Source organism: Engraulis encrasicolus, chromosome 14 (assembly GCF_034702125.1).
Source record: "Engraulis encrasicolus isolate BLACKSEA-1 chromosome 14, IST_EnEncr_1.0, whole genome shotgun sequence".
NCBI lineage: Eukaryota > Metazoa > Chordata > Actinopteri > Clupeiformes > Engraulidae > Engraulis > Engraulis encrasicolus.
Genome location: NC_085870.1, coordinates 13,837,200 through 13,852,531, shown reverse-complemented (window position 1 = coordinate 13,852,531; position 15,332 = coordinate 13,837,200). Strand labels below are relative to the sequence as shown.

At 44.7% G+C, this 15,332-nt stretch overlaps 1 protein-coding gene across 1 annotated transcript; it reads left to right on the top strand.

Moving 5' to 3' along the window:
- The first annotated feature begins 1,920 nt into the window (after positions 1-1,920).
- rpn1 (ribophorin I) lies at positions 1,921-14,870 on the top strand. Its single transcript, XM_063214970.1, has 10 exons — positions 1,921-2,314; positions 3,684-3,754; positions 4,090-4,396; positions 5,397-5,606; positions 6,100-6,292; positions 7,655-7,754; positions 8,050-8,188; positions 10,974-11,093; positions 11,681-11,926; positions 13,447-14,870. The coding sequence occupies exons 1-10, from the start codon at positions 2,075-2,077 to the stop codon at positions 13,627-13,629; spliced, it is 1,809 nt and encodes a 602-aa protein (XP_063071040.1). The 5' UTR covers positions 1,921-2,074; the 3' UTR covers positions 13,630-14,870.
- Positions 14,871-15,332: the final 462 nt, after the last annotated feature.

Sequence of the window (15,332 nt, the reverse complement as noted above, 5' to 3'; positions counted from 1 at the left end):
TCTTGAAGTTTCTGTGTTTGAATTCCAGACGTACTAAACCATGCCATTGCATTAGCCTCATATATGATTGGCACATTGATGTTAGTAAAACACCTTTTCTACTGGCAAGCCTGGCATTTACCTCACTCTTGGTAGTGTAGTATCTCCAAGTCAGCATTGCTGTGAGATTGCAGATTTCAGACAAGCTGCAGTGGAAACACTGTGGCAGGAACGGTTCCAAATGTAAATTTCCATCAAGGTCAAGTTCAAGAAGTGTATTGCCATGTCGACATAGTCGATAGGATTTGTTCTTAGCATATGCATATCCCCAACATCAAACACATACAATTGACAAGCACACAACAGCAAGGTACATACAGTAAATATAAATATGTGTAGTAGACATAACATAGACAGAAAGGGTCCCAGTAGTCAGTGAACAGCAGTTACCTTACAAAATAACCCTGAGTGTTAAAGTGCCTTAGAGGTCAGTGCATAGGTAGTGGAAGTCATAGCAGGTTAAGATGTCTGATAGTCAGTGGGTATGTGTATCAAAATCCAAGATACTGAGAGCCAGATAATATTCTGAGTGCAGCATCACTACCGGCAGCTCTATCAAATGGAAAAACACTGCAACTGGGGTATGCACATGCACCAAAGGGATCTTCCTCAGAAATAACATATTCCTCAAGCATAGCCAGTGTGCAAACCCCGTTTCCATATGATCTCACATTAATTCAGACCCACACCCTTTAGTTTCAGAGGCTTGCTTACAAGGAATATTTGAAACACCTTCCAAAGTCTGAACTTGTTATAACTGAAAATTTGATGTTTTATGAAAAGCAGTCTCCAGTCGACATCCATAGAGTGACTCTCAGTATTTTCTTTATTATAGTGTATTGATATGAATCATGATCCTTTCATTATAGACAAAAGATAGTTAAAAAAAAAAAAAAAGGTGTGGCGTTGAATACAGGCTTGAAGTGACCATATGTCACACATGTTGGTCATTAGGCAACTACGCCCCCTTGCGGCAGTCAACACACAGTACAAACAGCAAGAAAAGGACATGTCCAACAAGATGGTTGAGTCAAGTCAAGTCAAGTCAACTTTATTGATAGTTTCTTCATATGCACAGGTGAGGAAATTGAAAATAAATGTCCATCTCTATCCCATGCCAGGACAAAGGACTGACATTAAGAAACAGATATACATGTAGTATATTAAAGTACAAGACAGGACCAGTAGTATCAATCAGCCTCGAGGTTTTATTCTTATAAATAAATAGCAAAAACCTATGCAGTCCTTACACTTCACTGTATAGTTGCCCGATTTTACCAGGGTGTATTTTACTGTGTATTTCTTAAGTTCTGGTGAGTCCACGCCACAGTGTCAGGAGGACACCCCCCCCACACACACACACACCACCACCACCACCACCACACACACACACACAAACACACCACCACCACCATGTCTAAAACAACTATACTGATGTCCCACATAGCCCTACTGTTCACATAACTAGGCTAGGTCTAGAGTGACTTTCAAAGTCCAGAATCATATTGCACAATGGAGACAATATAGACTACAGACAGGCAACAATGGACATACGGACCCATGATGGAGCAGTGGATAACTCTGTATGAGGCTACATTCAATATGAATTGTTGCTTTTTTCTGCCAATAAATTAGCCTACTCAAGCCAATCAAATCAATCCGCCTGTGAGACGCTTCATATTATTCTTATTAACTAGTCTATTAAATTATTCACCCTTTTGCCTCCTTATGCACACGTTTTGCACTGGCCAATTCATGAATTCACAATATGCTTGTTTGCAGAATTTCTAGAACTAGTCTACCCAGTGACTTGCAGGCTTCCCTGTTCCACAGATTTTGAACGAACGTCCCCGCGCCATGTTGCGTCACTGTGCGCACGAATGAATGAAGCGTCATCCTTTTCGCCTGCTGCCGTGGACCAGGCTTCCTTTAGCTAATCGCGGCCTGTCTCTCTCTTCAGTAATTTGGCTTGAAAGCCGCGCTGAGATTGAATAGAAACCGTTCGCATATTTGGTTGCTTGCATAAAGCTCACAAATGTTGCGCAAAATATTCTGTTCGTCCTTGCCGACTTGTGTTCTGCTAATGTATGGACTACATCTCGCAGCCGCCGGTTTGGTGAATGATGAGGTGAAACGAACAGTGGACTTGAGTACCCACCTTGCTAAGATATCTGCCGAAATTCTTTTGGCAAATGAAGGAGACTCCGCTGTCAACAGCTTTGTTGTGGCTCTTGAGCCTGAGCTAGCTCCACATCTGGCATATGTTGGCGCTTCGGTAAGTACAAATATTAATAGAAGATATAGCCGTAGTCCATATTCCACCCTTTGTAGTTAGCTAACAGGGCTAGCTTACTGGGCTGCTACCAGTGCTGGTTAGCAAGTTAGCACCGGTGATAACTGAATATACAATGCTTCACAACTTGAAATGCTTTCACGTGTTAACTTCAAATAGTTCTACCAGCCAGGGAAGGTTACAGACTGTAAAAATGGCTTTGAAGTTACCACATTTTCATCCTTCTGCACTAACACCACACCACGTCACATTCGTGAATGAAAGCCATGCAGACCAATCTGCTGTCAAATGCAATAGTCTGCCCAAACCCGAAACGTACCTATATATTGTTTCTATTCAGTGGGACGGCATGGAGATGGTTATACCAGGCATGTGATATTTGGAGGCGATGTTGTTGAACTGCATCAGTGAGGCTTGTCAAAATAGTTTGTAGTTTTGCATTCATGGCAGTCTGTGTAATGCAACAACCATGCCCATGAAACGTGCAACGTGCAAGATGGTGCAACTATGACCTATCTTGATGTCTTGTATAATGTGCATAGTATTGTGCAAAGAGGTTGTGATGGGGTAGAAGTTCTAAGGTAACTTAGAAATCACACAGGTTTTTCACGTCTGCAACTGAAAGGCATTTCCGCGGTCCTCTCTGTCAGTGAGCGTGTGACACGTAAGCGAACAGCCCACTTCCGTGTCTGAGGCGTATTAAGCACATATTTATAGTCCTGTCAGCTCTGCTGTAGTTTGTGTTGTGGTTACATTGTTTTCGATACATTTTTGTATTTGAATATGAAATCATGCCAGTCGGGAAAATGTAATTTTTGCTTTATCATTTCTATCGACCTTTGACCCTAATAAACATCTTGATACTTATTGGCTGCTCTACTTTACCTGACTCTTGCCCTCTGCCGCCTGCAGTGTAGAAGCAACAGAAGCAATGTCTGTTTGACAGACATACTAGTTCCTAGCATAGGGGGAAAAAATGATTTTTTCTGAGCTTGGTGACATAGAACTCTTCACAGTCTTTTGAATTCATCTTTGAAGAACAGCTTTGGGTAGGCTGCCTGTAAACCAACACACAAGTATGTTTTCTGTCATGCCTGATAAGGTTGCTCCTGTCCTTCACCATCTCATAACGGGGCAAAATGAAATGCGGAATATCCTTTGCCGCTCTATGTAGCCTGCTCTGTTGTGTACAGTCATACTAAAATGTTTGGATGAGTGGCGGAAAGTACTTGATGGGGTGTTGCCTTTAACGTCACTTACTCCTGCAGTGGGGATCTGCATATTCAGCATACAGAGATAAACATGGTTCTGTATTTTTTCCCTTTGTCTTTGTTTTGTTGTTTTGGTGAAGGTGAAGGCAAAGGCAGATGATGAGAATGATGGACACCTTGAGTTGTCAGAGACTACCATGCCTGGTCAGAGGTGAGTTATACCTGCTTGCACATTGCTATCTAGCTGAGGTACACAACATTAGCGTGTGAATTGCAAAATATTATTCAGCCAAACATTTATCTTAATCATATACTGAAGTTAGTTACCCAATAGAACTCAGCATCTAATTCATCATCTTCCTCCTCATTGCTTTCGTCTGCACACACACACACACACACACACACACACACACACACACACACACACACACACACACACACACACACACACACACACACACACACACACACACAGAGGAAAACAATGAGGAAGATGATGAATTAGAGTTCTGATGCTGTGTGTGTGGCTTTGTTGCTGCATGGCAGTGGCAAGTTCTTCAAGGTGGGCCTTCCGTCGTCGCTGGCGGCGGGCGCCAAGCTGCGTGTGAAGGTGGAGACGGTGCTGAGCCACGTGCTGCGGCCCTTCCCCACCCAGATCACCCAGGCCGAGCGGCAGCTGGTGGTCTTCCAGGGCAACCACTACCTCTTCTCCCCCTACCCCACGCGCTCCCAGAGCAGCAAGGTGCGCCTGGCCTCCAAGACCGTGGAGACCTACACCAAGCTGGGCAACCCCAGCAAGAGCGAGGAGGTCATCGAGTACGGGCCCTTCCGTGACGTCGCCGCTTTCAGCCAGGTATGTCATGACGATGGTAAATCCACAGGTGGATCAAAACGTTCTGGTTTGTTGGCAATAAAGTATTTATTTATTTTTTTAAAGAAGAAGAGAGTTTACTACACACTTGTTTGACTTTGTTAATTTATTCAAAGCAAACAATGTATTTAGCCTCTCATTAGATTTACTCAAGAATTACTGGAATTATTTTTTTGATTGTTAGCCCAGTGTGCAGACAACTCTCACACTATCTACTAACTACAGTATGGCACATGGATTGCTGTTTTTCTTGATTCTTCCACTCTAACTAATGGTAAACGTCATCAATATTTACACTTAAGGTCACTGAAGTACTGTCACCAAATTAAAATGATGTGCTTTTGATGGCCTGCAGGTTAGGATTAGAGGTTACACAGGGGATATACACTGTACTTAATGATGTAATGTATGGCTACATTTTTGTATACAGTATGTTTCCATGCCATAATATAATGCAGCAAGAGAGTGTTGAAGTTGTTTAGAGAATCATCCTTTGAAGGAAAAAGTACATTGATAAGAATTTACAATGTCATGTCCTTTGTAACGTCTACAGACCTTACTGTACAGTCTAAAATGTATATATAAAAAAATATCTGGTTTTGTTGTTCTCCATTTTCCTCCTGGGGCCTGTTCCAGAAAGCGGTCATAGTTCCTTACCTTGCAATGTTAACTTTGAGTAACTCCAGCAATAGAGGAGGCCTGTGCCTTTGTTTCGATGGAAGAATAAACCTGCAAGTGTCTACAACTCACTTGAGGTAAACCTAGGTGGGTTAGTATAGAAACTGAACCAACTTTTTGGAATATGCCCTAGACATCATGAAGATCAACTATGTGAACAAAATATGCTTAATCTTTTTCCAACTGACTGAATAATACCAATACAAAGTCAGTACAATTGATTCCGACTACCGTTATATCTATTGCAAGAAACGAATTGTGCTAAGCAGGGTGTGTGGTGTTGTTCAATTTTTTGGCCCCGCAGGACACCATGAAGATCCACTATGAGAACAACAGCCCCTTCCTGACCATCAGCAGCATCACGCGCATCATCGAGGTGTCGCACTGGGGCAACATCGCTGTGGAGGAGACCATCGACCTGAGGCACACCGGAGCCATCCTCAAGGGGCCCTTCTCCCGCTACGACTACCAGAGGCAGTCCGACAGTGGCATCTCCTCCGTCAAGTCCTTCAAGGTGAGTCACTCGCGTTAGGTCGACTCTCACCGTGTATCATTTCCAGATGTTGTTTGATTGTGACACTTTCAAACATTGCGGCACAGTAGAAAGCAAGCGCTTCTGTTTGTGTTTGCTGGTGCTTCAAGGAGGACCATCAGACTATATTCTTGAAACTGAAAAGATTTCACCTGCATTGCGGCGCAGTATTTTGTGTGTCAGCTTAGTTTTGGAAGAGAGTCATTTCCAATTTTGATTCAACTTTGAAACCTTTGGTCTAATTTGATGTACAGGTATGTGCATGTATAGCTGAGGTTTTTGTGGGCGTTCCTCTGATTGTGTCTCCGAATTGACATTCTCTCTCTCTCTCTCTCTCTCTCTCTCTCTCTCTCTCTCTCTCTCTCTCTCTCTCTCTCTCTCTCTCTCTCTCTCTCTCTCTCTCTCTCTCTCTCTCTCTCTCTCTCTCTCTCTCTCTCTCTCTCTCTCTCTCTCTCTCTCTCTCTCTCCTCCACAGACCATCCTCCCTGCCTCAGCTCAGGATGTGTACTACCGGGATGAGATCGGCAACATCTCCACCTCCCACCTTCAGGTGCTGGAGGACTCTGTGGAGGTGGAGGTGAGGCCTCGCTTCCCCCTCTTTGGAGGCTGGAAGACCCACTACATCATCGGCTACAACCTGCCCAGCTATGAGTACCTCTACACTCTGGGTGAGTGACTTTGTTCATTTACAGCAGTGGTTCTCATCCTTCTTTTTGAATGAACACCCCCCTGTATAAGCCGCCTAATGCCCCCTAGGCCTCATCATAAGCCTCTCAATGCCCCCCCTTGACCTCATCATAAGCCTGTCAATGCCCCCCTGACCTCATCACAAGCCTGTCAATGCCCCCCTTAGAATTAAACACTAAAAAAAGACTAATGCCCCCCAATAGCAACTTACCACCGCCTCCTCTCAGCTGTATCTTTCTCAACCCTCCGTGGGGGGCTGTATAGCCCCTGTTGAGTAACACTAATTTACAGAGATGGGCCACTGCACACTGCTCGACTTTACAGGCTTCATTTATTTTTGTTCGTTCATGAGAAAAATGAAGTCTGTGAAGTCGAGCAGTGTGCGTTGGCCCATCTTCAGCTTCTAAAGTCTCTACCAATACTGCAGTCACTGTTAGCACCTGCCCTGAGCTGTGCATGAGGGTTTGGCTAGCGGTACGCTTGCTGCGAGCTGTAAATTACGCGCGTCACCGCAAGCAACCGACTGCACATGCTTGCTTTAAAAGCAGTTGACCAAGACGCAAAATACTGCCGGTATGATCTAGGGGGCAGAGCGCACGCAGCATTGCGATGCGGAAATTGGGTACACAGACGGCAAGGAAAACAAAAAACAAAACTAGCAGAGATTCTTTAAGTATGTAGAGATATGCCAATGTAACAGGTTGCTATGGGCACCTAACATGACCAGGTTCCGGTCTGCCTAAAGGGCCGTGTCATAATACTCCTAGCATTGAATAGAACAGTCCTTAGGTCTGCCTAGGTCTGCCTAAAGGGGGATCCCCCCCCCCCCTTCCCCTTGCAATAGTAGAACCCGGACACAATGGGCCAATGGAACCTCTCTTATCTACTCTCTCTGCTCCCTAGTCAAGGAAACAATACTGTTACTGCTCCTATATTTGCACGCTCCTTTTACAAAGTGCAACAAGGAAGTATGATGATCGAAAATGTTTGTAATTTCGGACAAACTCAATTGAGACGCTCTTAGCAATTGCTGCCATTGTTGTTTTCATCAGAAGCACACACGTGGAACTGTGCAGTCTTTCTTACGATCGCCCCAGCGAGTTTGAAGATATTGCACCTGACACACGCATTTGGCTGCTGTGTCCAACGCGCGTGAAATTGACATTAAATACGCATGTTAACGCGTTCATGAACGAATCGTGCACGCGCAAGAGTATCCTACAGCAAGCATGCCGAGAGCCTTTGAATGTTTTGGGATCCATTCCGGAATTGTTGTTGACATGCCTGGGTACCCCATAACTTGAGATTGTCATTGCTAACATAATGATCTTTATGACCCTCAGGTGACCAGTATGCCCTGAAAATGCGTTTTGTGGACCATGTTTACGATGACCAGGTGATCGACTCTCTGACTGTGAAGCTCATTCTTCCAGAGGGAGCAAGGTGAGTCTGTATGCATGTGTGGCTGTCTGCCTGCTATGTAAAATAAGAAAACGAAAAAAGCACAATGAAAATGATTGTTGTCAGGTTTGTCGCAATGTCATTCAAGTCTCTTACGGAGTGCTTAATAGTGAATAATAGACATCTGCATAAGGGAAAAATATAATTTTATTTTCCTTATCAGTGCATTAAGACTAATGTTTCGACGGCATACGTTTTCATCAGAGTGAGCAGTCCCTGCACAGTCTGCGTTCCTTTGCTCTCTAGTGAAGTCTGTGTTTTCCTCCACCCACCACAGGAACATCCACATGGACACGCCCTACTCTGTGGAGCGGGACACCGACCAATTGCACTACACCTACCTGGACACCTTCGGCCGGCCCGTACTGGTGGCCACCAAGAACAACATGGTGGAGCAGCACATCCAGGACATGGTGGTAAGTAGAGCATGACACTGGAGTGGATTTTCACTCCCGTCCCATCCCGGTCCCAGAAAAAAAATCCCATCCCGGATTGGAGTAAAAGAAACAAATCCCATCCCGTCCACTCCTGAAAAGAATGTGTCCCAATCCTGCCCACTCCCACTCAAAATCAATCCCACTCCCGTTTCATAAAAAAACTAGGCTTTTTTTTAATGAAAAAAGAATCGAGCATTCCCGCTCTCGTTCATTTTTATTCCCGCTCCTGCCCGCTCCCATTCATCTTCAAAATTTTGACTCCCATCCCACGGGAATCCCGTGGGACCCACGGGAATTCCCGAAAAATGTCATCCTCTAGTGGTAAGCTGCAGCTGCAACTGCAGCCCCAGTGGGATCCAGTGACCATCACCTAGGGTAGTGGCCAAGGGTGGATTTCTTGAAACCATAGTCGTTAACTACGTTAGCTACTTTGTTGTTTGCAATGCAATTTCCCATTGACAACTACCCAAGTTGCTAACTGCTAACAACTACGCTTTCCAGAAATGCACCCCAGAGTTCTATAAAGGAGAAATACTCTTGTAAATGTAATCACAACACTAGTAGTCGTATGATATTACAAAGTTGAAACCATGAATGGTTGTGGTGGGTGTGTTCTGACTGTCCGGCTCTTTGGTGTAGTGATCAGAGCAGGGCAAATCTACTCCCCTTCGCCATGCTTGGATAGTATATGATACGTGTAGTCTGGGGACAATCAATTAGCAAAACCGAAGGTTGTGGATGGAACCAACTGTTGGTGTTCAAACTGTTTCCGCGCACAACGTGTCAGCGTAGCGATGTCACCCTGCTAAGCTAGCTAGCTACAAAGATTTTTTTAAAAATGCGCTTTGCAGAACAGATTCAAAGACAAAAGAATTAATAGTTGACTTCAGGAGGAAAGAACACCAGTTTGAAACCATTAACATCAACGATGAGACAGTGGAGAGGGTGAGAGACTTTAAATTCCTTGGCGTTACCATCTCAGAAGACCTCACCTGGGACAGTCACACACAGCGCATTGTAAAAAAAAAGCCAGCAATGTCTGTACCATCTCAGACGATTGAGAAAGTTTGGGATGAGACCCAAGATCCGGAGGTCGTTTTACAGAGGCACCATTGAGAGCATTCTGACGGGGACCATTATTGCATGGTATGGGAACTGCTCTCAAGCCAACAGGAGAGCTCTTCAGAGGGTTGTGCGTACAGCTCAGAACATATGCGGCTGTGACTTACCCTCCTTACTGGAGCTATTTGAGGGAAGGAGCATCAGGAAGGCAAAAAAAATCTTGGCTGATCCTAGTCACCCCAACCATGAACTGTTTACTATATTACCATCTGGGAAACGGTACAGAAGCCTGAAATCTCACACTACCAGACTCCAAAGTAGTTTCTTCCACCAAGCAGTTAGATTACTGAATTCATGCTGAAGACAAGGCACTGTCTTTGCACTTTTTTCCACCACCCCCCCCCCCCCCCCCCCCCCCTCTTTTTTATTTTTATTTTGTAATCTTTTTGAGGACACAAAAAACACAACAATTTTTACTCTTTATAGGCTTCAAACCTATAATAAGACGTAATAAACTAATTTTGAATCTTCAGATTCACTGCTGAGCCAGGGCTTTCCCCTATGATGTTAGTGTAATGGCAAAAGTGGAAAACGGGAGGGAAATATTTTCTTAACTGGAGAGAAGACACCGAAGCAGCACAAATGCAGTACTTCTTTTAATTGATGTGAAATATAATTGATATCTATTACACAAGACGGTAGTATATGAAACAGGAGTGCTATTTATGCCTCATCCTGTATTTCCTGTAAATCGGTTACAGGCCCACAGTAATGGGACATCCTATATGCTTCCTGTTGCAGCCGTTGGCAGGCAGGCAGGCAGGACTTACGTGTGCATATGAGCGTGTGCATAGGATTGGCTTTCCTTTCCTCTTGGCAGCTGCCGTAATGTCTCCCTCATGCAGTTGACCCCTGGTCCTTTTTAAACGTATATAATCAGTGCTGAATGTGTGCATCAACCTTCCGTAATGAGCCCATCCACTAGACTGGAGCAGCTCTCTTGTGTGCCGCTAAGAGCAGGGCAGTGCAGTGCAGTGGGTTCCGCTAGGGGCGGGAGGCTGAGGGGGGGGAAGGAGGCGCCATGATTAATGAAATGGCACTGGCCGAGACGGCTGCAACAATAAGACATCAAATGGAATAAATTATTAAACGGCAATAGCGGTGATAGCGTTTCATTAAAGTATCGCAGCTGACACAGGGGGGGCCTTCTGGAGAACAAAGCCAGCAGCTCAACTGAGGAGAGGGAACAAAAGAAGAAGATGCAGGAAGAGTATTGTGTGTCCATCGCTGTGCGAGCAGAGTACTCAGCCCTCTTTGTCTCTCCTCTGCCCTTATCTGCCCCTCCGCTTCTTCTCCCCTCCTCTGCTCTCCCCTACTCTACTCTCCTCTCTTCCCCTCTCCTCTCCCCTCTTCTGCTCTCATCTCCTCTCCTCTCCTCTCCTCTCCCCTCTTCTACTCTCCTCTCTTCCCCTCTCCTCTCTTCCCCTCTCCTCTCCTCTCCTCTCCTCTCTCCTTACCTGCCTCTCCTCTCCTTTCCTCTCTCCCCTCCTTTCCTCTATCCCCTCTCCTCTCCTCTCTCCTCTCCCCTCCTCTCTTCTCCTCTCTCCCCTCCTTTCCTCTATCCCCTCTCCTCTCCTCTCTCCTCTCCCCTCCTCTCTTCTCCTCTTTCCTCTCCTCTCCTCTCCTCTCATCTCCTCTTCAGGTGCACTACACCTTCAATAAGATCCTGATGCTGCAGGAGCCTCTGCTGGTTGTGGGGGCCTTCTACATCCTCTTCTTCACCGTCATCATCTACGTGCGCCTCGACTTCTCCATCACCAAGGTACTGTACTACACATCACGTCACGGCCACAACACGTGTCATTCATTGGCACTTTCTGCCTTACAAAGGCAGTGTTGCCGATGTGCCAGCAAATATATGAGAGTGGAGAGAAAAGACATTGACCTACTGCTCAGTCAGATAATATTGTGTGTATTGCGTAAGCAGGGATTTTTACCGTAAAAATCCATACAACATAATCTCATATCTCAATATCTCAGGTGTAGAGAGAAAGTGGTCTGTCTGATTGCAATTTGACTGGTCAGTGCCAATGTACTGGTGGTTCATGTTTTTTTCCACTCTCAGTATCCATATATAAGTCTCAGTCTCCATATATACTGTATGTTAAGCAACTTAATGCCTCTTGTCCACTGCTGGTTTTCTGGTAGGCCAACAGTTCGACACAGCGCAACTCGGCCTCCACTTTTTGCTTTTCGAATGAGCTGTGTTATGCCTATTGGAAAAGCAAAAAGTGGCATCTGAGTCGCGCTTATTTGAGCTGTAGGCCTACCAGAAATCCCCCAGTGGTAAAGAGGCATTAAGTTCCTTGAGGGCCAGTAAAGCATGTGTGGTGGTGTCCTCCCGTGCAGGACCCGGCTGCTGAGGTGCGCATGAAGGTGGCCTCCATCACGGAGCAGGTGCTGACGCTGGTCAACAAGCGCCTGGGCCTGTACCGCCACATGGACGAGGTGGTCAACCGCTACAAGCAGACGCGCGATGCGGGCGCGCTCAACGGGGGCCGGAAGACCCTGGAGGCCGACCACCGCACCCTCACCAACGACATCAACTCCCTGCAGGCCCGCCTCAAGGCAGAGGGCTCCGACCTGGCAGAGAAGGTACACACACGGGAGCTTTTAGGGAGAAGTTATTTTTAATATTTTGTGTATTTGCGACAGTACAGTGAAGATGGTGTCAGGCGAGCAGTGGGGGAGAGAACTGGTAAATTACCTCAGGTTAGAATCGAGCTCGGGTCCCTGGTGTAACAGTATAGTGCCTTAGCTGTTTGAGCCCTAGCCAGCACCAGGGATTATTTCTTTAAAAAAAATAAAATAATAAAAAATATATATAAATATATATATAAATATATATATATATATATATATATATATATATATATATATATATATATATATATATATAAATATAGAGCAGTAGGAGAGGTTGACAGGAAGCGAATGGGGAGGGGTCAGCAAATGACCCGGTCCGGAATCGTACCCAGTTTGCCGGCGTAGCAGCCCAGTACCCTGCCGTTAGTCACGGCAGGGTCAAGAGATGGTTTCTTTATATTTTTCCCCTCTTTTTCTTTGGTCGTGATCTTGCAGAAAAGGTACACTGCTTTCTTTAACGGCTTTCCCTTCGTCTTCATCCTACAATTTTACTAGAAAATGCTGGACATTTTAGGACTGTTTCCTTGATTCCATTCTTTTTTTTATAATGGCACACATGATGATAAATCGATCATGATGATGGGCAATAAATTGTGGTCAGTCACAATCAGCCCAAACCGTCCTTATGTTGTGATGTGGTTATTGAAGGAAAAGGTTATGCATTATCTGCCAATTTTATGTGGTGTTGGTGGTTTGGTCATTATGGCACAAGACATGAAGCAAATATTGTAAATCTTATATGTGAGATTGGCCAGTTTTAATCAACATGTGCTCAGACGGGGCTAAAACAAATGGGTCACAATAGATGTCACTGTACGATGATAACCACCTCCGACCCTCATTGTTTGGAGAAAATGAAAGGATAAAGTAATTCTTTACATCACCTGATGTGTACAACATCATGATTCTATCGTTTCTCAACCAGTTTTTGGGCAGTTGTGCGAGGTTGTAGTTTCATAGTGTGGTCCACTAGAGGTCAGTAAAATGACATGATTCACCAATGCTCTCTCAATGTCCTCTGTGCTTCTTCTACCCAGTCCTATCTGCATGAACATCAGTCTGTATTTGTGGTCATTTATTGATCCAAAACCTCATATACCTGTCGAAACAGACTGGTTTTTTTTCGCTTTTATGCATTTTCTGAATCAAGTTCTACAAGGCCGTATTCATCTACCAACTGACTCTCACATATAGTCCGAGTTCATGTTACAAATAAATCGGTTGTGCATTTTTGTCTTGTTGGCGAAATGTTAGACATGGTGTTGTTTTTTCTTTTATACATCCATCATGGAACTGCCATAGTCACAAATGGCAACTAATACAATACTACATGCAAACAAATAACTTAAAACAAAATGATACTTGTTACATCATGCAGGTGACATTGATTTTTTTTGTTTTAAATTATAAACTATTATATAGGCTACTGCTATTGTTAATTCTTTTTATTTTATTTCCTGCCGGCCCAGGTGGCGGAGGTGCAGAAGCTGGACGGCCAGGTGAAGGACCTGGTGTGCCGGGCGTCCCAGGAGGCCGAGCGTCTGGTGGCCGGCAAGGTGAAGAAGGAGGCCTACGTGGAGAACGACAAGGGCCTCTCCGCCAAGCGCCAGGACCTGGTGTCCCGCATCGACAGACTCCTGGACGCGCTCTAAACCACCAGCCAGCCAGCCAGGAAATCCAGCCCAGACACCCAGTAACCCACCACACATACATACACATCCGTGCCCAGAAAAAAAACACGCCTGCCAGCCCATCGCAGCTTTGTTACATGAACATCAAGACCTGGTGTCCATCATCGACAGACTCCTGCACGCACTCTAAACATCAAGCAGCCAGAGGTGCGTTTCTCAAAAGCAACTTACTTGGTAACAGTGCAAATTTTCCATTGGCAAACTATTAAGGTGCTGGTCCCTGTTTCTCGAAAGCATCGTTATTAACCACTTATTAGGTTGCCAGTGGAAAACTGCATTTGCAACCAAATAAGTTGCTACCTTAGATAGAAATGGGGTCCAGATAGCTAGCCAGCCAGCGAGCGAGCGGTCCACGACACATACACACACATACGTGGCCACTGGCCAGAGAAACATGTCCTCAAGCCAGCCCATCGCAGCTTTGTTACTAGAACACCAAGTTCCCTGCCCACCCCCCTGTGCCCCTACCCCTACCCAGCACAATATGCTTTTGATAGCTCTTGGGACATGCGTCATTGGACTCTATGGGCTAACTCCTGCTCAGCTGACCGCCGTACATACATACATACATACACAAAATGCAGAGGCTGTGAGAGGGCAGGCAGCGCAGGCTAATCGTGGGGTGGAGATGTGTATACATGCTTTGTGTGAAGGTATATAAATGTCCCTGTGCTATTGTAGGGCAACCATGTCTGTTTGTTCAAATTGAGGTTTCCAGGTTGCTGTTTTTTTTTTGTTTTCTTTTTTTTCTATTCACTGAATGTTGGTAAGAACTTTTATGCTGTGAGAATCTGCGGGCGTTGAAGATTCCCCCTCTGCACACTACTGGTGCCCCCTGCGACCTTGCCCTGGTGTCCAAGGTCACAGTAACCTCAAAGCACTGATCGATAAAGCAATTATTCCAACCAACCAACCAACAAACCAATCAGATTTCAGTTTTAACGTCCCTGTTTTTTTTGTTTTGTTTTTTGTTGCTTCTAAAAATGCTTTTCATGTGTATTTTTTTATGATTTTCACATTTTTGTTTTGTAAATGATGTTTGTCCTTCAGACGAGAGATTAGTGACTGCGTGAGATTTGGGACTTATGCATGTGGAGACGCAACAGGATACTGAGACACTTTTGTCTCCCACTAAAAAAAAAAAAGAAAGAAATTCCAGTGGCTGAAGATACAATTTTGCAATAAAAAACAATCTGTTTGAATTCCGTTTCTTCAAGTGGTTTTGTGTGCCACATGTTTTGTGTTCCTCCGAAATATGAAGAATTGGTATTGTCTACATTTAAATGTGGGCAGGCAGCTCTGGTGGCTTCTCCACTCATTTACGTCAAGTTCATGTCAGTTAAACCAACCTGAAGAGGGCACTACTGATCCACGATAATTATTTTAACCAGTGGTTAACAATTGATATTGAAGCCAGCACAGAAATGATGGACTTTTAAAAAATAACCTTGGACTCAATTATTGATTGTTTAGTCACAAATGACAGCCACGGAAAAGGCAAAGGATAAACACCCACATGGAATGTCCTCTGATGGGATTCTTTTTTTTAATGCTTTAAAACTGTTGTTGTGGCTTTAACATAAGTGTTGTGGCCCTACCAGAATCAAATTGCTTTTATACAATCATACTTGGCTATTAAACCTAATTCTGATTTTCAGTGTGCC

Excerpts from the sequence above, each read along its gene's own strand:
- rpn1 (XM_063214970.1), top strand. The coding sequence starts at position 2,075 with ATGTTGCGCAAAATATTCTGTTCGTCCTTGCCGACTTGTGTTCTGCTA. Across the intron at positions 3,755-4,089 it reads ACTACCATGCCTGGTCAGAG|TGGCAAGTTCTTCAAGGTGG; the intron begins GTGAGTTATACC and ends GCTGCATGGCAG. Across the intron at positions 11,094-11,680 it reads TCGACTTCTCCATCACCAAG|GACCCGGCTGCTGAGGTGCG; the intron begins GTACTGTACTAC and ends CCTCCCGTGCAG.